This window comes from Fistularia commersonii, chromosome 17 (assembly GCF_037954325.1).
Source record: "Fistularia commersonii isolate RoL2024-O1a breed Wild chromosome 17, RoL_Fcom_v1.0, whole genome shotgun sequence".
Lineage (NCBI taxonomy): Eukaryota > Metazoa > Chordata > Actinopteri > Syngnathiformes > Fistulariidae > Fistularia > Fistularia commersonii.
The window spans coordinates 12,410,978-12,433,662 of record NC_141300.1 but is presented as its reverse complement, the minus strand read 5'-3'; the positions used below and the strand labels follow the sequence as shown (position 1 = coordinate 12,433,662).

General features: G+C 46.8%; 2 protein-coding genes across 2 annotated transcripts in view; both read left to right on the top strand.

Moving 5' to 3' along the window:
* Window positions 1–5,168: 5,168 nt before the first annotated feature.
* cfdp1 (chromatin remodeling protein CFDP1) lies at window positions 5,169–19,652 on the top strand. The gene is made up of 7 exons (XM_086163665.1): window positions 5,169–5,345; window positions 6,248–6,374; window positions 6,846–7,080; window positions 8,678–8,799; window positions 11,377–11,502; window positions 16,361–16,519; window positions 19,029–19,652. The coding sequence occupies exons 1-7, from the start codon at window positions 5,276–5,278 to the stop codon at window positions 19,117–19,119; spliced, it is 930 nt and encodes a 309-aa protein (XP_086019791.1). The 5' UTR covers window positions 5,169–5,275; the 3' UTR covers window positions 19,120–19,652.
* Window positions 19,653–22,069: 2,417 nt separating this feature from the next.
* The window catches only part of bcar1 (BCAR1 scaffold protein, Cas family member), a 75,763-nt gene continuing 75,147 nt past the window's right edge, over window positions 22,070–22,685 (top strand). The window contains exon 1 of the mRNA XM_086163571.1: window positions 22,070–22,460. Coding sequence (XP_086019697.1) covers window positions 22,449–22,460 — 12 coding nt within the window. The 5' untranslated portion in view covers window positions 22,070–22,448. The remainder of the gene's footprint in view (window positions 22,461–22,685) is intronic.

The window sequence follows — 22,685 nt, the reverse complement described above, 5'->3', positions numbered from 1 at the left end:
ACCCTCTCATGCTCACAGAATTTGGAGGCATACAACCATTCATTCACTCAATAAATAAACATTTACATTCATCCATACATTAAATAGACTTACAACCCTTCACTCTTTCATTTCCATGTCACATAGAGACATGCAAGCATTCCACCTCTCATCCACATCATAGAAAGAAAAACAACATCCACTCTCTCATTCACACGTCAAAAAGAGACATGCAACCATTCACTCCTTCATTTACGTGTCATATAAACCCACCCTCTCATCGAGACATCATTTGGAGAGTTACAAACGCTCACCCTCTCATCGGCACATCTTTGTGTGCCTCCAGAGGACCTCCCGCACGGAAGAAACCGGAGAACCTGCCGAAATTGAACCGGGGACCTTCTCGCCGCGAGGCAGAATCGCCAGACACAAAACAAACATAAAACAAATGAACGCGTTCTTGTTTTTTGCCGAGGAGGCCGGCCTTTTATTAACTTTAGCATCTCGCAGGCTCGGAGATGAGTTTTCATTTCTTCTTTATTACGCGGGGTGTCAATTAGGGGGCGATTTCTTTGATTGCTTCTGTTTATCCCTCCTTTGTTATTATCACACATTACGCTCTGGTTCTCGCCCAGGAAATGTTTTTTCCAGAATGAGGATGAAACCGGAGTGAACGCGGGGTCGGATAGCGACAGATTGAAAAAAGGACGGGACGAAAGCGCCGTCTCCTCGGGTGACTCCGCCTGGACGGGGAGCTCATATTGAAACGCTCGCTGTGTCTGTGATTATTTCTCAGCCGCATGAGGGAGCGCCGCTCATTTGTATTCTCCGGCCCTCCTGGCCGGTATAAAAGGGAGAGGTGCCATTTACCAACACTCATCATTAGCATTTAGAGATGCGGGGATCAGCCCAGGATCCGCGGCGACACGCACACACACACACTCTCGAAACCAACTCGTGGTCTTATGACAGCCGCGCACAAAGGCAGAAAAGAGGGGGAGAAGACGGGAGAGAATTCGAAGATTAGATTTCTATTTCCGTCGGATGTGGAGGGCCCCGCAACCGAGAGGGGGGTTTGCATCCCCAGCGAGACCGAAGGCCGGATCAGGACTCTCCTTTTGTGCCGTGCCGGTCCAATTTCTTCAGTCCCCCCCCGTTCAACCGGAACATTGGAAAATAAAAGAGTCACCTTCCCGGCTCTTAATCTTCTACAAACATCTCTAGTGTGTGTTATTGGATTTACAATTTCTTGGGACACGCGGGTCACATCGGGATAGGTCGCCTTTTAGACGGCGACCTGATCAAAAATTGACATATTAAAGCGAGAGAGCGGCACGGCAGCGCCTTTTCCCCACGGCAAGAAGGTTCCAGGTGGAGTCCACGTTCTCCCCGTGTCTGCGTGGGCTTCCTCCCACAGTCCGAACCCAAGGAGGTTCGCCGGAGACCCAACCGAGAGAATAGTTGCCAGTCCACAAAGAGTTCACTCATTCATTCAGGTGTTTGGCCACGTAAAGGGGTCTCCACTGAAACTCCTGCGTGATTTTGGACCGTGGGACCCGGAAGAACCCTGGGCGAATCCAAGCAGGAACCTTCTTGCCGTGAGATGGAAGCGCGAACCACCATGTAAATAATTAATTGAGATAATAATTACAGACAAAAAAAAACTTTATTTCTTTTTTCATCTGGGAAGAGAGAAGGTTTGTCCTTCGCTTTTACCTCGCGGTTTCTTGGCTGTTTTGCTCCATCCAAGAGTATCACCTCATGGTTTCCTCACTGTACTGACCATCAGCCCACGTCCTTGGGTTTGTATCGCAGATCTCAGGCCTGAACGACCGTCCTCCGGTAAACACGTCGCTCCGTCACCCCCTGATATTAACAATACGTGCAAATTACACTTAATCACACGTCATTTAGGTCGTCTTCAAAAGGAGCCACGCGCCGGGCCCCCTGAATGCATCGCGTCGTGACACGGCAATTATGTGTTATTTGTAAAGTGAAGGTCTAATGGCTCCTTCTCTTCATGGGGTGATGCTTCTCTGCTGCCCGTGACCCTTAAATGTCCGACTCCCTGTATATGTCCCACCTCCAATTAGACTTTGTAATGACACTTAGTTAAACACCAGGCCCCTGAACATGGATGTGTTCTTCTGGAACTAAACATCTTATATTCAGTCTGTTGAGGGTGTTGACTGTTGGAAATGTTCACATTTTTTTATATTCTAGAATTGGATTTAGCACACAAAAACACCCCTGTGTGTGTGTGTGTGTGTGTGTTTGACTCACTTTGAACCGAACCCACACGTGGCTATCATACAGACGTTGACTTCATCACAGATAATAATCGCTGTCGGACAGAACAGCTCTAAGAAGTGTCCAGCTCCGATTTTTTTTTGCTCCAGGAAGTAGCCTCCTCCGGGGGAAACCGTTTAGTTTTGCATTCCCACGGGCAGTGAGGGACCACGGTATGGACCTTGGAGAACATGGAGGTTGAAGCTGCTTGGTGTTCATAGAATAATAACCGTTGACTATCAGATGACTGAATGATTTTATCCTATCCCTGCGGTGCTGCACAGTGGACAGTGAACAGTGGAGCTTGGACCTCTTTGTGACTCCATTTTTCGCTGCTTCTGTCAATTTTGAACCAAGACGACACCTGATCACTGACAGTGGAGAGTTTTTATTTTAAAACGGTACTGGGCATTCCATAATTAGTATCTGTTGATGGCTGGAGCTTATGAGTTACACCAATCAGCGGTCAGGAGCCTATGGCTCGCGAGCCATATATGGATCTTCCATTGACGGCATATGGCTCCCGGACAATTTTGAGTTGAAAAAGACAAAAATCAGTTTGGAACTGCTTTTAAAATACTTGTGATATTTCTTCATAATACTGTGTCATTTTCAAGTACACAGAAATTAGTTTGGAAGATAAATTTCACGGTTCACCCGTCGATCGGGTCGGGAACCTTTGGCTTCCGAGCACGTCCGGGTCATTGTAAAGGTGAGGAAATTAATTTTATCAGATAGCCAACTAGTTTATCCGCGTCAACCCTCGTAACGGAAAAGATGGCGAAAAGAAAAAAAAACCTGCATTCCAGGCTGCTTGGACACAGGAATTTGCATTTGGAATATGCCATGATTAAATTGCATCGAACAAATCGAACAAATCCATGCAGCACCAGAGGTCGCGTTAAAATTATCATACGTTAAAAATTCTATATACTCGATGACATATATTTATTAATATTTTAAAATGATATTAATTAAATTAATATTAATATTGATATTTGGCTTTTATGGGTCTCCCAATCAAAAAGGTTCCTGACCCCTGACCTAGGAGTTCCTTTGGAAGCGTACAAAGACTTGGCGTCAAGATGGTCCCAGCAGCTGACATCCACGGTCCCTGGTTCCTCTGCTGTCCCAATACACCAACAAACCATCTGGTTCCTAAAAAAAAAAAGTATTATCAACTTGCTTTCATTACACGGTTGTAGCAGACGTGTGCCTTCGGACGAAGATCTAATCCTGACGCATGAGCCTTGGGACTTCAGAAACCTGGAGAAAAGGATTTTAAGGTCCCAACTTTGCAAACAGCTGCTCCTCCGGATCACAAACAGTCTTTTCCAGCATCTCAACGAAACTCTTTGGAGTATGATAAATGAATCCTGAAGTAGCGTTCTCCCTTGACCCCCCCCTACTCTTCCTCCCAAGAGTGACCATGAGTCACACCACGTAATCCATCCTTGTATAACTCCGGCCATTATGAGGTGACTCATATGCACAAACAGGGACAATGAAGGGCCCCCTAAATGTTCAAACTTCAGTCAGAGCCCTTGGTGATGGGTTTGCAAGGTGACACGCATTATTGTTGTTTTCTGGGACAGTTAAGCAACATGACGAGAGTTGGTTTCTGCGCAAAATTTTGCAAATTTGGAAAAACAAGTATGAGTCGGGATGGCCTTGTGGTCCGAGGCGCTGCGTCGGGGTTGGAGGTTCAAATCCCGTTTCTCACCCGATAATTTAACTTCCCCCTGAAGATTAAAAGTTATCTATCTATCTGTTTGGATTAGTTTATCCGCATGATGTAGAAACCCAAATATCCTCGCTGACAGGTCCGTCTGCATTAGAGGCCTATCTTGACAATTTCACCACCTCTAAATTATATTTACAAAAGAGGAACTTTGTGATTTGCCCTCAGTGATAGGGAAACAATATCGATGACAGACATATTAATAAGTTACTATTTGATTTTCGTGTCGTCTCAAGTTAACGGCTAAGTTGAATCAACAGCGCCCTCTGCTGGTCGGATGACGTTAAGACCTTCCGTCGATCACGCAAAAGTGCTGGAGGTCCAACAAGTGTTTGGAAAAAGGAGTTACAGTTACACGAGCACACGTATATGGTGGAAGTTCATGTTAAATTTGCATGAATTAAATAAACAACTCAAGTTAAATTAGATTGATAGATACATCCATGAAAATAACACTGCGTCTCTTGCAATGTTTACATTTCTTTGCACTGTTTACATGTCGTTGCAATAATATGCTTATTTGTTTGTTTGTTTTTTGCTAACTATCTGTCTTCACTGTGAACAGCAAAGTAATAATGAAACGGTACACATGTACGGGCTGCACATATGACAAGAAACCCTTTGGATCCTGACTCTTAGGACAAGTGAAGTAACCTTTTTATGAAAACATTATAATGCAAGAGGACACACACAAGGTAATGCATTATGTGGAATTTGGACATTAGTGCAGATTGCAATGAAATGTAATGTATGTACGGATTTGCAGAGAACAGAAATTATATACAACACTTTCTTAAGGTAGGCCTATGGTCAAACATTACATTCCAGGAGCTGGGGGTGCAATATGTATAAAAAGAATCACTATTTTATTTTTTACACAAACACTGTGCGATTATCTCAGTAGTGCTACAGTCTAAAATCAAGTGTTTATTTTACTTAGAATAATTGTAGTTTGATACACTGCATTTTTACACAATCATTCGCGGTTACTTACAAATGACTTGAACTGACCTGAAAGAGGAAAGAAAATAAAGAAACGTGATAATAGAGATAATGGAAACATTTTCAGCTAGTCGAGGAGGTATTAAATTACGTAAGAAATCGCGAAGTAAGAAATAAACTAGTTTTGACCCTTTCTGGCTGCCGTCCGCTACCGGAAGTGACGTTGTGTTTGCACGCCCGTCACAAAGACATGAACCCCGTTGGTGGAACGTAAACAAGCTAACGTGTTTTATGTGTTAGTCGGCCTAAAGCCTCGGCTCCGAAATGATGAACTATTCCGACTACGACTCGGATGGCTATTCCTCCAACGAAGACGCCGACTACGTCCCGTCAGGTGAGGCCGGCAGTGAAACGCCGGGGAGCCGCTCCAGGGTCTTGTTTCGTCCGGCGTTAGCTTAGCTCATTCAGAGAAGTAGCATTGGTGCTAGCTAGCCTCGCCTGCTAACCACAACGTACTATTCCTCGATACTCCCTTTTCGCTATCAGAGGCTTCTGACAAGAATCCCGCGATGTAGTTCCGTTAGCGCATCTCAAATGATTTTAAAATGCGTAGAAGCAGGCACAAGAAGAATGCGCTTGAAAACAACATGAACATGCTAATTATCATTAAATGCACAGAGTTACTTAAACCAACAATCACTGTTGCTATACTATCCCTATATCCCTATTTCCCTGTATCCCTATAATCAGGATTCAGTTTGTTTACACCTGGTCTGATGGTCTGTAACAGTTGCACTAGATTTCCCCAGTAAGTGATCGTAGCAGTGTGGCAAAATCAATGATGAAGCTCGGATTCTTACAAATGACCATATATATTTTTTCAGATAAAGCTATGGATAAATCAGCTTAGGTGCACTGACTATATGTTGGCTGATGTGCACATTCATCAGATTGCGATTTCTTCTCATCTCTTCTTTCATGAATCTTTCTCTTGAAAACGTGTCAATAAAAAGTTAGATTCTTGCAGGGATTTTCTGTTATACTGGAGATTGAGGTGTTCAAGAGCCTTAGAAATATATTTGAAATGTATGCTTTTTAACTGATGGCAAATGGTTTTCACTTACTTAGCGCTTTCATCACCATCTTACATTACTTACTTTCACCCATGTACACACACTGGCTCACGCTTCAGTGATGGCACCAAATAGATTAACCAAAAATGTGTTTTTATATATATATATATATATATATGTATAGTGAGTGAAGTGTTGTTCACTTTGCTATCTGCCTCCTCAGATGATAATCTCAGCGAGGAGGACATCAACGAATGTGTAAAGGAAGATCCTCTTAATGAAGATGACGATGTGCCACGTCCTGATAGCATCACAAGCAAAAAGAAGAAGAAAAAAGACATCAGCATGAGGTATATATAAATGTATATTCATAAAGAACAGTCATAAGTTGACCCGGTTTTCAAATGACTACATGAAATGGTGATAAAAAGAAGGCTACTTTGATAATGGTTGTGTGTGTGATACATCAGAATGACATGAATAAAATGACTTGAAAAATGTTATTCACAGAAGTCTAAACAAAGCATAAGTTTCTGAACATGGTGAAAAACATGGTTGGATGAGCAGTTTAATTTGTCCAATAAATTCCAGGTCCCTGAAACATGTGAAATAGCACTTCAGACTATGACTTTGGTTAAAAGCTATATTTCCCTGCAGTGACGGAGCTCTGAAATTCAAAATAAGAGATACTTGTCATTTGTAATTTCACATCAAAGCATCCACATATCCTCTTCCATTTCTCCCTGTACACTTTATGTCCATGTAACTTCTACGATAAACCGACAGGATCCGATGTACGTTTCCTTTTCACTACTTTATAGAAAGAGGAAAAAAGGGGTGTTGAAAGATGACCAGGCCGGGGAAAATGGGGATGGAGCTGATGTTGAAAAGGTGGAGAAGGATCCCGAGGAGGAGGATGAGGAGGAGGAGAAGCGGGGCAACACTGAAGACAGACAGAAGAAGAAGTCTGATGACCTTTGGGCTAATTTCTTGTCCGACGTCGGGTCGAGACCGAAGAATTCCGCACCTGCCTCGCAGTCCGGCGCAACACAGAAGGTAACCCATTCCGGGTCAGAATTAATCTCAACAAACTCATAGGAAAGATTCTACCATCATATATAAAGCACTTTCCATGGATGTGTTGCGCAAAGGAGAGGGAACAGGAGTCAGACTCAGTGAATTCGTTTAATTTTACATGGCTGTTATTGTGAAATAAGTACAACGTGTTAGAACTCACACTTTGCAGGTTACTCATTCAAAGAGGTGCACCGTGGTTGTTGACAGCTCCTGACTGACGGGGTTGTCGGATTGAGCCGGTGCCTCCGCTCCTCAACACTTCACCAGTGCACCCAGGGGTGTGTCAGTCACACCTTCCTGTCTCCAGTACAAAACGACACCACCTTCAATCAAATGCATGTTAAGTCAGCGCTCCATCCCGTAAGATGTGGGATCACAAGCGTGAACGTGTCACGCACACTCACGTTTTTCACGTCACTTTTAAATCAGCAGCAAGCAAGACATGTTATTACTGTCACAGTCATCATTCTGTCCGTAACAGCTCGGGGAGGCCTCAGTGGATTCCTGCCGCTCCCTTCTTCATTTATGGTTCAGGTCAGCACAACCTCCCACAACAAATGAGCTCCACATTATTTCTTATTTTTTGCCCAGCGTACCAAAAATGAGAAATAGTAGCCATGTCCGTGATGTGCTTTTAAAGTTGGAAACTCCCCAAATCAAAAGTAGAAAAGGGAAAAATATGTTAGACAGACGAGCAAAAATCTGCTGTTTCTGCAACAGAAGACAGTAATTCCTCCAATTTGACGTTTCTGCCATGTAGATTGTATTTGGTCTAAATTGCAGTTGAAAGAAACCTGTATTTGCTCTGTGGTCCTGTTACGACACTTGTCCTTTGGGGTCAAAATGATAACAGTCTGAATGCTAACGGTGTCTGACACCTCAGAGATTGATAGGCAGGGATCACACACGTGCATCCATTAATCATTTGATTCAGCCGCAGGGTGCTGGTTGTAGGACATGACCCTGAACACCACTCGAAGGAGATCACTTAGTAAAGAACCTAGTCTCCGGCTTTTTTTTTGAGAATCTTTTTTTTTTTCCAACTGAAGATTCCACCTGGATCCCTCCACCTCTGCAGTTATGACGTGTTTAGCGTCCCGCATAAATCACCCTCCAGCGGATGTTTGTACTCTGCCCCGGTCACTGTAAACATCATCCACACACACACACACACACACACAGACACACAGGCTTTGTTGTGGATCTGCTGCAGAGAGTGCCGCTGTGCCGTGCATTTGCTCCGTCTTGAGATTTCACAGACAGCGTCCTCTCCAGCGGAGGTGGACACCTGCGTCCACACATCCCCGTCATGTCTGGACAGTGTTGCACGCTGTGTGTGAAAGAGGCTAAAGCAGGAAGTGTCAGCATGGTTGCTGTTTATACATGAATTCTACGGTAACGCTCTCTCGTGGTGTGAGCGTGGGGACAATGAGGGAGGAACGTGAGGGTGACCCACCTGCACGTGCTCCCAAGTGAAAAAAGGAATGCTTCACATGGTTTTGTTTGTCTTCTGTGCTGAGCGTCCGTCGTGCACGGCCCCTTAAGCAACGTCTCCATTGTTCTCCTCAACACTCAGGCTGATTCTTCAGCGCCACATAAAGCCGCTTTGGGAACGGGAACGGCCGCCGCAACAGCCGCGTCGGAGCCCGCCAAGGTCACCATCACTAAGGTTTTTGACTTCGCCGGAGAAGAAGTCAGGTACGGCCGGCGATCGAGCTCACCTCATTTACGGCGCCTCTTTTTCACGCCAAAAAGCACGCAGAGAGCGTCGTCGTTTGCTTATCGTTCGGCAAAATGAGAACACCCCCGCCGCTGTGTCATTTATGACGTTTAAATGAGTGCAAAAATGAACTGTGCAATGAACATATTTTGCAGATCTCCCCTGTCAGTCTTCACAGCAGATAAAGTATTGACAAGAAAACCTAAATAGGGCCATCACAGCTTGTGTACTTTACAGTAAAGAGCCTCCATAGCGTGCCGCCTCCATCTAAATGATTCATGGGAAAGACCGAATCCTCCCTGGTAGATAAATATGCTTTATAGCTAAGAGGTGGCCATTAAGGGCGATACTTGCTTACTTGTTTACTTCTGACTAAGCTTCACAAATCAAACACGATCTTGATTATGATGCACCTAATTTATTATGCATTAGGCTGTTTGCTGTCTAATTACTATGGTACTAGATCGCCATATGCAGCAGGCATGTGGGACGTCCCCGGAGCCACGATGAATGCCGCCGCCTCCTGTGTGTGTGCTATAAATATTGCAAAACAAAGTTGTTTTTCAGTACCCTGACTTCCAGGGGACCCCTGGATCTACAGGGGACGCCCATATTTGGATGTTTTCTGAGACTCTTTCCTTTTTTCTTTCTTTTTTTTTTTTTTTTTTTTTTCAAAAGAAATCCAAACTGTGTGTTCTGAGGGTTGAATTTGATGGCGTGTAATCAGCACCCAGAGCTGCATCGATGGATGCGAGCGGCTGTGGAGTCCGCGCGGTACTGACGTTCCCAGAGGCTGCAGCAGTTGTTCCTCATATAGACTGCCTCTCGAGCTCCACAGCAACCCACAGCCAGATGTGTGTGTGTCAGAGTGTGTGTGGGTGCACTCATGCATGTGTATGCACGCTTGTGTACTCAGCTGCTGTTAAAAATAGACCTCGGTTAACATACTTTGCTTCTCTTCGTTGCCTCGACACAAAATATATATATATTTTGCTTAATTTAAAATGCGTGGTTTGTTTGGGAACGAAGTAGATAAATCAATAATATTTTAAGTCACCCAATTTACCATTTGCTGGTCAAAACTCCGAGGCACCAGAGTGTATCACGATACAGGACGAGAAAATGAAAAGGCACGGCGGAGGTCCCGGGCTCTGTCCGCTATCTTTGCCTTCTGGCTTCATCCGCAACCGCAGATGACAGCAGGAGCTCCTCGGCTCAAGCAGCCGCAAAGCCGACCTTCAAACTGGGTCAGATCGCAATCGTAAGGCGAATAAATCAACACCGGGGCCGCGGGTGTAGGGTTCCTGGTACGGTCCTTGCAGACATGCCCCAAAGTGGAAAAAACAGCTGTGGGGAAGGTGGAAACTCAGCAAGTGTGAAAACCTTTGAGTGGCCGGAAGCAATCGGAGGAGGAGATAAGGACCCACGGCGCCCCCGTCGTATTCAGAAAGAAGCAAAATGAGTTAAATCGACTGCGGATCCTGGGAATGAAGAAGGATTTATCTTCGGTTGCAGTCGAGGCGGCGGTCGGGTCACAGCTGAGGCGCCCTCGGTTCCAGCAGTGTCTTATTTTCAGCACGTTCCAGAGAAGATTCATGTTCAACGTTAGAAATTATTAATGGTGAGCGGGGAACGCTGGTGCAGCAGTTAGCGCTGCCTTTTCACAGCAAGAAGACGGTCCTCGGTTGTAGCCTCCATGTCGCGTGGGGTTCCTCCCACAGTCCAAACACATGCAGGAACTCGTCGGCGACCCTAAATTTTCCAGACGTGTGAATGAGTACATGAACGTTGTCTCTGCATGTGTCCCTGTGATCGTGAATGAATGAATCCTAAATAATCTCATCATGAGCTTAACGCTGATGTCTGTATTTGCGATCGGTCTTAAAAGTCATTTTCCCTGTCCTCTTCCTCACGACTTGGTCACCAAAACACACCTTTGCTGCAGCACCAGTATGTCCTGCCTTTTTCTAGTTATGGGAAACACATGAATAATTAAGAATTAAGAAAAAAAATCTTTCAGGTCCCGGAACATCCCTGTTTTCCTGACGTCTCTTTGTCCGTCTATTCACTGGGCAGGGTTTTTGCCCTGCGCATCGAGTAGAACGCGCTGCCCTTGAACTAGATAACTGTGATGCCCTCCTGTCACCATTGTCTGACAGCCGTAGATTGAGGCGTGTGTTTGCGTGTGTGTGTGTGTACGTGCGTGCTATTCAATGTCTGCATCCTGAAAAGGGGGAATTCTAGCGCCCTGCTCACCATCTGTATCTGAAAATCTCCCTCCTTTTCTTTTTTCCATGAACGTGATCGTAAGCAGGCGTCAGCATGAACAGACACTGCGAGATGTTTGAAGGGACAACGGAACACGGCACTTTGTATGTGTGTGTGCTTGCGTGCGTCAGCTGCTTGCGGCTGCAGGAAAAAGAAACATAACACTGTTGCCATCAGCGTTTTATCGTTTGTCCGGTAATCGGTTTTATTAAGTCTCCCAGACCTCGCTGGGAAAGTCTCTGCTCAATTTTTTTTTTCCCTATGTTTCTCTTCTCCATCTCTGCCAGGGTCAACAAGGAAGTGTCCGCGGACTCCAGAGAGGCTCGTAGTTTCCTCAAGGGTCAAACGGCGAACCCTGAGAACGAAGAGGAAAGCAGCTCGTCGCCCAGCCACTCACTTCCTCCCGGCCCCAGGTACGCCGACATGGTCTTCTTGTACGAACGATGCATCTTGCGCTCTTCTGTGGAGCATGTTCCACACGCAGACTCAAGGCAGGAGATGCAGGTGGTCGGACCTTCACCCTTTTCGAGGTCGATCACTAAGTTATACTCACCCTTGAACGAATGGGTATTTTGCAATGTCATACACTGAAGGTTTGATACAACGCCTTAATGCATCCTCTATGCTGCCTTAAAAACCAGCAGGCGTCCCCTGAACGCATCGTTCTCCACGCTGCATGCTTTACGCAGCTCTCCGTTTGCCCTTTAAAAGAGTGAAATGCCTCGGTGAACGCCCCGGTGCTCCACAGCTATTGATATAACAGATATTGATACAAGAATTATAATATCCATCCATCTTTCCTCTGCTTATCCTGCACTCGGGGTGTGTCTATACATATATATGTATATATATATGTATAGACACACCCCGAAGGGGTCTATACATATATGCACTGCTCAAAAAAAATAAACGGAACACTTAAAAAACACATCCTAGATCTAAATGAATGAAATATTCTTATGAAATACTTTGCTCTTTACACAGTTGAATGTGCTGACAACAAAATCACACAAAAATGATAAATGGAAATCAATTGTATCAACCCATGGAGGTCTGGATTAGGAATCACACTCAAAATTAAAGTGTAAAAACAAACTCCAGGCTGATCCAACTTTGATGTAATGTCCTGAGTGTCAGGACGAGTGTAATGTCCTGCTTCCTGAGTGGACACTATGATTTCACAGAAGTGTGATTGACTTGGATTTACATTGTGTTGTTCAAGTGTTCCCTTTATTTTTTTGAGTAGTATATATATATATATATATGTATAGACAAATAAACTTGTCGGAATCGAACCAGGGTCCTTCGTGCTGTGAGGTCGAAGTGCTAACTACTGCACCACCATGTTGCCCAGAATTGTAATAGTTATTTAAAATAATTGCAAGGTAAGTGTCTCTATTTGTTTTTGATAACGATAACAATAGAGGGGTTTGCACTGTCTAAAGATGGTTACAGAAATTGGGAATCGACGTGGCCGGCTGAGGCCCTCAGGTGTGGCGTTCTTCAGGTTCCCTCCAGGTCCTCAAGCGTCCTCCAACAGTCCGAACAGATTATTTTTAGTCACTCCCTTGTATGCCAGTGAGAGATTACACGGCCTCAAAATGTGTCCCTGTGATTGGAGGTCTGTGCGTGGTGGTCGCTGTAGATAATGCACAAATAAACTGGTCTATCCCATAATATTTACGGTCCTGAGCCCGGTTTGAAACAAACATTTTCAAGTGACAGAAGGGGCCGTACCGTTGGCTGCAGTCTCTCCATGATCGCACGGCTTCATGAATTTGTTCCAGAACAAAATAGAAACAAATCATTTTGGGTGACTGATAGGATCACAAAACCGGAGTGTCAATTCTTTTCACCTACCTGAGGGAGGTTTGTAACGTCCAGTTGGGGTTTATTCCGCATGCATGTAGGAGGGAAGAATTTCCCGGGTAAGGCCTCGAGTCCTTGAACGTCCCGCTTGGTTTTAGCAGGCCCTCTTGTGGCTCCCGCCCCGCAGATGACCGCAGCCCTCCTCCCAGAAAACCATTAGCAGAGAGGAAATCATCCAGCGACAGACAGGATATGCAGTGGGTCCACGAGCCATTTCCTATGTATCTCAGCCCTCAGCGCTCTGTCCATTCACATGCACATATAAAAAAAAAATATATAGATATATATATGTGTGTGTGTGTGTGTGTTTGTGTGTGTGCGTGCACATGCGGGCAGGGACGTTGTGGCCGGGGGAACTCTCCTCCTATTTTAGTGAGAAGAGCAAGCCGAAGCTCGGACCTCTGTAATTAGTGGTCGCGGTTACCGTCATGTCACTTTACGGTCGCGGTTGGTTTCGGGATAAATCCTCAGGAAATTATTGCAGGGCAGCTCGAGGCCCTCCGGTGCGATGGCGTTTTTGTGTGTGTGTGTGTGTGTGTTTGAATAAGAGACACCCAGCACAACAGGAAAGAGCCATCAGCGCCACTCCCTCATCAGTTCTGTACACACATACAACACAGTGTGTTGTTATGTAATGTACAGCAGTGGTTTGGTGCACTTTAGCAGAAAAGGGCTGCTATGGTGCTCAGCAGTGAGAGGGGCCGTGCACGTATTGTAGCACATTTGCACTCGATGTTGAATTATAGAACACAGGATCGCGCCGATATGTGAAACAGTGAAGGACGTTTTGTGCTCTCGCTTCCTGAATCTCTTCTGTGAATTTTGCATGTTCTTTGTCCTGCCTCTCTGCTCGCCATCCAACATGTCGAAACCTGCGTATTACTAAGTGGTAAAAAAAGGAAAAAAAAAAAAAAAAAATCCAGAGAATAATTTTAAATGTGGGCTGTACACAAGAACGTGCCCGATTTATTAATTAAAAAAGAAACGAAAAGCAAAACAAGTGTCCGACGTGGAGTCCCTCACCGGAGTTGTTGGTGTATTGGTGAACAGGAAGGAAATGTGTGTGTGTCCTGTTTGGAGCCTCCAGCAGCTGCAAAGAGAACCCGGGTATTTGCCGGAGGGGCTCGGACATAATCTGGGATCTGGAAATAATGAGGCTGTAGATAAGACTCTCATCGTGAGCTCATTATAGCATTTTCACCCGAAATTCTTCGCCTGGCCCCCGAGCAGGCGGAGCCAACCAAACGCCAACGAGCCGGCAATTAAAGCGCATTAATGCGAGGTTCTCATGGCCTCTATGTAATTGTGAAATACCCAAATGACTGGTGTTCAGATGGTTCCGAGTATTTAGCAGCGTCTGCGCTCCGGTCAGGCGGCAGTGAATGAAAAGCTCGGCGGGCTGCGGTCTCCGGCGGAGCGTCATTATGCCTTCAGAGGATGATGGATCGCTCCTCCTGCAAAGGAAACATCGGTTTGTGCAGTTTTGATACAGCGTACGCAAGCACAGACATTTACAGGATGAAAAAAACGGACGTGATTAAACATGTAGTATAACAGGTGATTACACACTAGTATTAAAAATAACACTCAGCCGAGTATTTGGATTTCACCTTCTCCCCCATCGTGGCCTCGTCCCGATCAGAATTAAGATTGACCTTCATGAGGCTGCAGCGAGCGCACAAGCGACACCGAACGTGAACAAACACAGTTAGTTGAGCGTGCATTATTGGCGACAAACTCCATTGAGCGGGCGCCAAGCCGGTTGTGCATGCGGGATGGAGACGTCAGGTGTCGCGGCGTAGATGAGGTGAAGCAGGAAATGTGTTTCCGGCAGCAGGCGTCCGTGTACGGCAGGCCTGGGCATTGTACGGCCCGCGGGCCACATGCGGTCCGTTTTGCTTTTTTATCCGGCCCGCCAAGCTATTTTCTTTGAATATTTTTAGTATTTTTAATCAATATTGAATTTACAAACACCTGATTTTTTTCCTTTCGTTTAATTTTCTGTAGATGATTTTATACAAAATAATATCAGTACATGTATATGATCATCAATGATTTTTAAAGTTGAAATAAAGTGTCAACATTTTTTTTTTATTGCAATTTTAATTTAGTTCAATTTACAATTTACACCCAGGTGGCCCGCATATAAAAATCAAATAAGAAATGTGGCCCGCCAGTCAAAATAATTGCCCACCCCTGGTGTACGGGGACATCGGTGCACTTCCCAGAACTTAGTAGTAATCCAGAATTGCACTGGATTCAAGACCAACTGATGGGTTGGCTCAGATTTTTTTTTTTTTTTTTTGCATTATTTTTCCCAGCCAATGCGCAGCTGCCTGAAGTTTCTGCATGCTGTGCCCTCATTCTGGTCTGCAGGGACAGAAATAACCCGCTCCATTGGTTTGAGCTGAGCCTACTGGCATGGCCATCGAAGAATATCCAATTTTAAGTTAAAAAATGAATTCATGAATTTGGGGTCTGTAATTCCGCGCTGCGGTTCTTGGTATCTCCGAGCCGCTCGCTGTTTTTCGGAAGCCTCGGAGTCTCTCCTCACACTTCCGTCTGCAGACACATCAGCAGAAGGACGCCGTTTTCCTCTTTCATCAGAAGCATACTGTCTTCTTCCATTACTCTGAAATAAATTAGTTTGAAAATAGTTCTTGTTCCATGACCACAGGATGTGTTTAGATTGCAAAGTCTAAGCTGCTAAATAAATATATGTGTGTGTGTGTATATATATATATATGTACTGCATATATAAAAAATCTTTTTTTTTTTTTTTAGACAATAGTGTGTTGCATTTATGCAATCGATTAAATCAATTTAAAAAGTACACTTTTTAAAGAAAAAGCTCTATGTCCATTTGAATCCTCATATATAGGAAATTGAAAGGCGGACTAAATGAATCCGTCTGCCGCAGCAAACCAAAATGGCATCTGCTTCTGCAGGCCTTCGACCTGAATTTTAAAAAATAAACACAATAATTTCACTGAACAATGTGAAAATGTATATTTTGCCTGATTATTGTTTTTTTTCTTTCCTGAACCCGAGCGGCAGCGTCTGCATGCCGGCGGGAGGGGGGGGGGCATCTTTTGAGCGACATAAAAATGTAAACATATTTTATCCTGACGTTACACAATCGATGTAATCTGCACGTTTAGAATTACATTTAAAAAAAACTAAAATTAATCTAGTAATTTCCCAAAGCCATATGGTGACGCCTCCTTACTGCAGCGTGTTTTATATGAGTTTTATCATGAATCACAAAATGTGAAAATAGTGACTCCCATTTCTTTCCGACAAGTCGCCGATCCTGCGTCGAACTGTTGCGCAATGCTCAGGCCAACTGATTAAACCTGTTCATCTGCTGCGTTTTTGACGTTTCTTCCTCTGCACGGGCAGCGCCAAGCGGACGGCGGGCATGTCCAGCATCCTGGGCCGCATCGGGGGGAAGAAGCAGAAGATGAGCACGCTGGAGAAGTCGAAGATGGATTGGGACGCGTTCAAGTCAGAGGAGGGCATCACAGAGGAGCTGGCCATCCACAACCGAGGCAGAGAGGGGTAAGCTGCTTCTTCTAAGCTGGATCTTTGTTTATCCTGTTTCAACAAAGAGGCATTCTCCGTGCGTTTTTTTTTTTTTTTTTTTTTTCCCCCGAGAAATTCCGCAATCTCAAGATTATTCAGTGCATCTGAATGTAAGCTGCACCGGCTTAAAATAATACATATTAATACATATAGGTCACACTTGTCTATAAGCTGCAGGTGTCCACATAGTAACATGAGATATTTACACAGATAGTTTTTTTTTTTTTTTTCTTTTTACTTTTAATTAAATAAATACTGCTAACATCCACAAATACGCACTGGAAATGCTTTTTTCCAAACTGTCTGTAACATGGCTGATGAAAAAGATTAATAATGAACAACCGTCCTTCCGTTTTCTACCCCTGCTTTGTCCCACACCAGCGCACTAAAACCATTAAAATCGTCTTCTTCAGTGTCGGAATTGAACAGCTTCAGAAGTTCATCAGTCGGATATGATATTTGGCGGCATGAAGCTGGTTAGCCCCAAAAATCCATAAATTAGCCGCATCATTGTTTAAGCTGCAGTGTTCAAAGCGTGTGAAAAAAAGTAAAGGCTTATAGTCTTGAAATTATGGTAGGAAACGGAGGCCGGTTTGACTATTTTGTCCTCTCAGGAGTGCATTGTAATTAAAAGATTAAAAAAAGAACCTGGAGGAATTTCCTCACGGTAGCCTGTAAGCCCAAGCACTCCGGCTTCTGTAGGTACTTTGGAAAGCTTTTCTGAACGCCAGCTGATACCGGAGTGAGAAGAAAGAAAACACGCCGTTAGCGGAGACGCGCCGGGCCGGAGGCTCCGCGCGCTTTGACCCAGCAGAACCAGAAGACAACCAGAAGGGAAACAGCGGCGCATCTGTTAGCGGTAGCTCCTCACAGCCAGAGGGTCGCTGGTTGGATCCCACAGGAGGCCTTTCTGTGTGGAGTCTCCATGTTCTCCCTGGGTCTGCGTGGGGTTCCTCCCACAGCCCAAACACATGCAGGAGGTTCACCGAAGACCCTGAATTGTCCAGAAGTGTAAATGAGAGTGAATGTTTGTACGTCTCTATGTGCGTCCCTGTGATCGGGCGGTCCAGGGTGAACCTGCCTCACAGTAGGGATAGGCTCCGGCCCCCCAACCTTGTCTGGAGATCCGCGATATCAACAACGAACAACTGAATAAATTTCACGAAATGATCAAACCACTATTTTCTTCGAGCAAACGGAGGAAATGAAGCAGGGCACCGGCCCTGTTGTATATCATGGGATATACAAGGCGCTGAGCAGTGGCCCAGACGGCGTCGTACATAGCCGGATCACGAAGAAGATCAGCCAGGTGTTCCGCAGCCCAGCCTCCATGTTCTCCCCTTTTTATCCCGTCTTTGCAAAAGAGGATCCTTCTAGTCAAACATGTTTAGAACTTCGCACGTTCGAACTCGCCCGCGCCGCGCAGATCGCTGACACTCCGGTCCGAACGAGGCACGTCCACATCAACCTTGTGGAAAACGCGGACATCCATCGTCCACGGCGAGCGCAGCGGCGGGAAACGCCCAGGTTTTAATGCCGTGGCGCTGGATGGGACGCCAGGAAGAACCCTGCTTCGGTCCGGGTGCAGGAGGAGAGCGAGGAGCGGAGGGTCGCACGGCCGCCTTGGGGAAATAACACCAGCCTGCACCGTGCACGTGCCTTTTTAGCTCCTTCATTGTCATTCCACGCCACACACACACACACACACACACAGAATACTTAACATGCAATAACTTCCAACCAAGCAGAAGGATGGAGCTAATTTAAAAACACTCAGAGACATCAGGGACTTCATGAACACACACGCTGCAGGAAACACAGCGTTACAAGTACACATGGCTGTAGAGGCGTACTTAAGCCTCACACACACACACACACACACACACACACATGGGTCCAAGTAAATTATCGGGAATACCTCCAGTTCTGGATCACGTGCGGCGCAGCTCCACCCAGAATGTTCTCCCATCTGCATGGAACGTGAGCGTGGTAGACGGGCAGGAGATGCGGGCGCCGTCTGCCGCGTCGCCGGTTTTTCTCCAGTCCTTATCCATTTTTCGGGGAAAAAGGGGGATGCGGGTCATCTTTTCATCATCCCGGTGAATCAGGACGTCGCATCCATCCATCCATCCATTACCGCAGCGCTGCGGGCCAGGCTGAGCAGAAGGTTTTTTTTTTTTTTTTTTTTTTTTTTTTTAAGAAATAGAGCTTTGCTTTTAAGACCAAAGAAACATCTCGGAGAGTTAAACGCGCAGCGGCATTCATGCATTCATGCGCTCATCCTCACCACAACCTGGTATCCTGTGACGGTTCCACCCAGGGAACATCTTGCATGAGCGAATACCGCCTGATTTTATTATTATTTTTTTTTTCTCCTAAATTTCTTTATTATGTGCACAGGGGTGTAACAAGCCCGGAGTCCCTGATGGCGAAAGCAGCTCTTAACTTGGTGCCTGTGTGTGTGTCTGTCTGTGTGTGTGTGTAGGTATATGGAGCGGAAGAACTTCCTGGAACGCGTGGACCACCGGCAGTTTGAGCTGGAGAAGGCCGTGCGTCTGAACAACATGAAGCGGTGACCCGCTCCACCGCGGCGCCAGCGGACGCTCGGACCTCCTCGCCACCCCTTCCTGGCTATTCACGCCGTTTTGTAACGAGCGTCCCGAGTCCGTCTCCCTTCTGACGACGAGTGAGTTTTTGGATGTGTTGCCTGCAGACTCGGAGGACACGGAACACCGGGTTCTCCGGAGAAGAAAACAAAGCTCGTGCCTGTGAGCGAACGGGCAGCTCCCGGGCTTCAGATACGACATTTGAAGCAACACCGTGACGGTGAGGTCTTTTTTTTTTTTTTTTTCTCGGGGGGCGATTTGACTTTTTGACCCCTGGAAACATAACCGACGCCCCGACTCTTCATCCCGTCGCCGACCCTCTTGATAGCAAAACCATGTTTTCCGTCAGCCTCGATGTCATTTGTCCGATCTGCCGCAAGCCTGACGTAATAGTTGTTGGGACGGTGTTCACGTGGACGATAAACGTGGAGAAACGTGATTTTTATGTGTGAAAGTGTACAATTAATTCTTGATGCATAATAAAGGATGTGAAATTTTTGGGTCACCTGTTAAGATGTTGACAGTTATTATACTGTAAATAGTCCGTCCCTATAACACACACACACACATACACACACCAGCAGCAGCCCTTTAACGGATAATCCATCATCTCCATCCTCATATCGGCTGCAGAATTTTTTTACCGTCCCCGAACTCGTCATCTGGTTCCTCTCGCCGCTTTTTTGTCTGCGTCTCCGTCCGCAGGGACCTTCTCGCAGGCGTCCGGGACGTTTTCAGTTCCGCAAGAGAACCTTCATCATCTCTGCGGCGAGGAAAAATGATTCCAAGCACGTTCGCGAGCAACCAACCGCCTGCGTTGTTGAATCCGAACCTGCGACGAAACGCTCCTCTGATTGGACGGCGCTTAAGAATAGGTATTTGATTCACTGGATCGGTAATGCCGAGCCCGAGGAGAACGTATCTCCTGGACGTGACCGGTTCTCTCGGGCGTGAAAGAAAACCTTTGTACCTCTGAATCTCCTTTAAAGGAGCCGTTGTTTTCTCAAGAGGAACCCACCTCAGGATGTTTAACGCGCTCGTCCACAAGGTTCAAGGTTGCGGTGGAACGTCCCTCAAGCAGAGCGGGATAGAAGGGAGGATCTCCAGTGATAGTCCTATAGTTTAGAGAGACAAGACTTTTGAGGAGATCCTGTCCTGGAGTCTGATACGGTTCCAGAAAATGAGTGCTAAAGCACCGGGTGAAGATACACTACAACTATGACGTCACAGTTGAGGTGAAACGGTCCATCTGAAGGTTTGAACCTCCATGATGGTGGTTGGATCGGTTGGATCATCTCGTCCGACTCCTTTTTCAAAGTTCAGAACAAGGCTGCGGTCCACAGCACTGAGCTGTTCCGGACCCAGATGACCACGAGGGTCGGCCCTGTGGTCCAGCATGGACCTTTTACCGCCCGGGGGTCGATGTGAGGACCAGCCCAGGTTGTTCCGTCCGGGTCTCCGTGTGCGAACGTGATGTTCCTTCTGGAGGACCTGCGACCCGCCAGCTGGTTTCAGCGTTCTGACTTCCTGACCGGTTTCCTTCAGATGTTGCGGTAGAACCTCCAGGCCACACGGTTCACCAGGAGGAGGAGGAAAAAAAAAAGAAAGCTCAGCCAGCTGTCGGCGTTGTCCCACCGTCTGGTTTCTCCAAGCCCTGGTCGGGATTGTTAGCTGGACCGAGAAGGTCCCGCTTTCACTCGCCAGATGGTTCGTCTCTCCATCTGCGCGCAGCGAGAAGAGGCCTGGAGAGCCTGGAGGCCAGGGGGACCTCGGGTTTCAATGGACGGACATGAATATCACGCCGTGACGAAGGTTCGCTTTACATAAAGTCCAAGATCCGCTGAGTTTCCTCCTCAGAAGATCCGGGCTCTACCTTAGAGACAAGGCGAGGAGCTCAGTCATCCAGGAGGCCCTCAGAGAAGACCTGCTGTTGCTCCTCGTACAAACCAGAGGAACCAGATGTTCCAGCTCCATCTGGTTAGGATGCCTCTTGGACGCCTCCATGGTGAGAAGCTGTTGGTGGATGTGTTCCCGGGCTGGCTTGGCAGCACCTTGGAAGAGCTGGACTCCAGAAAAGAGGCAGAAGATGGATATGGAGATACATAATGCATGGTTATCATCGGCCTTGAGGAGGTAGAACATCTCACCAGTCCAGATCGGACTACGGTTGACACTTGAAGGTTCAGATCCTGTCCCCATCCTCCCGGTTCCCCAAGCGCACGCACGTGCACCGCAGTCATGGTCTGCAGGATCTGAGGAAACACCTCAGGCACCTCAGGGTGGAGGAAACCAGCCACGACACCACGAGAAGCTCACCCACAGCCTCACGCCGGATCCTCCTGGTCCTCGGATTCCCGGTTTCTTCAGCGAGGGATCGGAAGCAGGCGCCGAACGAAGGCGTGTTCCTGCACTTGGCGGCCGCCATCACACTTTACCGGAAGCTCCCGATGGTCCGACGAAAGGGTTCCATTAATAATTCCCGTCGGAACGTAGGAGCCTCTGGAAAGCATTTGCATCACCCCGGCCAAAAAGTCTCGACCATCACGACCAGAGACCACGAGGAGGACGTTGGGCCTGCATCCGTGCAACGGCATTAAAATTATTATTCACATAAATCTTCCCAAACCTATGAGATGCAAAGCATTTGACCTCTCTATTTTTTAATTTAAATTGCATAATTAAAAAAAAAAATGTAGTTATTGATGCTTCAATATTTCGGCTGCAGCCGCAGAAAGAAAAGCGGAAGAGATGATCTGAGATGATTTTAAGATGATCAACGTGGGTTTGGTGGGCAATCCGTCGTTTTCCTAGGATGTGAAGCTGGCGGGAACCCTAGGCGGATGTAGGGGAGGGCGCCGGCCCCTTTAAGGCTGCATCATATGTCGGGCGGCGGGGCTCCTCCCGTCCGCCGAGCCGTCCAAACCCGTCAGCTCAGCGCCGGGCACCGCCAGACCCCACCTCCTCCCTCGGATCTCCGCCGCCGCCGCCGCCGCCGCTGCCCCGCAGGAGGAACCGCGAAGGAGGCGCGACGCGGACGAGGAGCCGGAGAGTCGGGCGCTGACGGGCGGCAGTGAACGCTCCGCAGACTCGGCGTCTCCCCCGCACTCCCACAGCTGGACACAACCTCGCACGCACACGCACACGCACCTGGACGCCGAGGAGTTGCGCGTGGAATGGATGCAGAAACACCCACGCTGAAGGAACCGTGAATCCGACCTCGTCCTGCAGAAGCAAGAAGAAGGAGAAGAAGAAGGAGAAGAAGGAGAAGGCTGCAGCGCGCGTCCACGCGTCCGGAGAACATGTCCGTCCCCGTGAGTGTCCCTCCACCGCCGTGCACCTCCACGCCATTCCACGCTGTTGCGTGGGAAATTGCCACCCAACACACGCATACATTTATCGAAGCTTGCATTCTGGTGCTGAAGTGTCAACAGTCGAAAAGCAGCAGCAGCTGCTGTGTGCGTGTATGCGTGCGTGCGTGCGTGCGTGTGTGTGTGTGCGTGCGTGCGTGTGTGTGTGCGCTGCTGCTGGTGGAATTA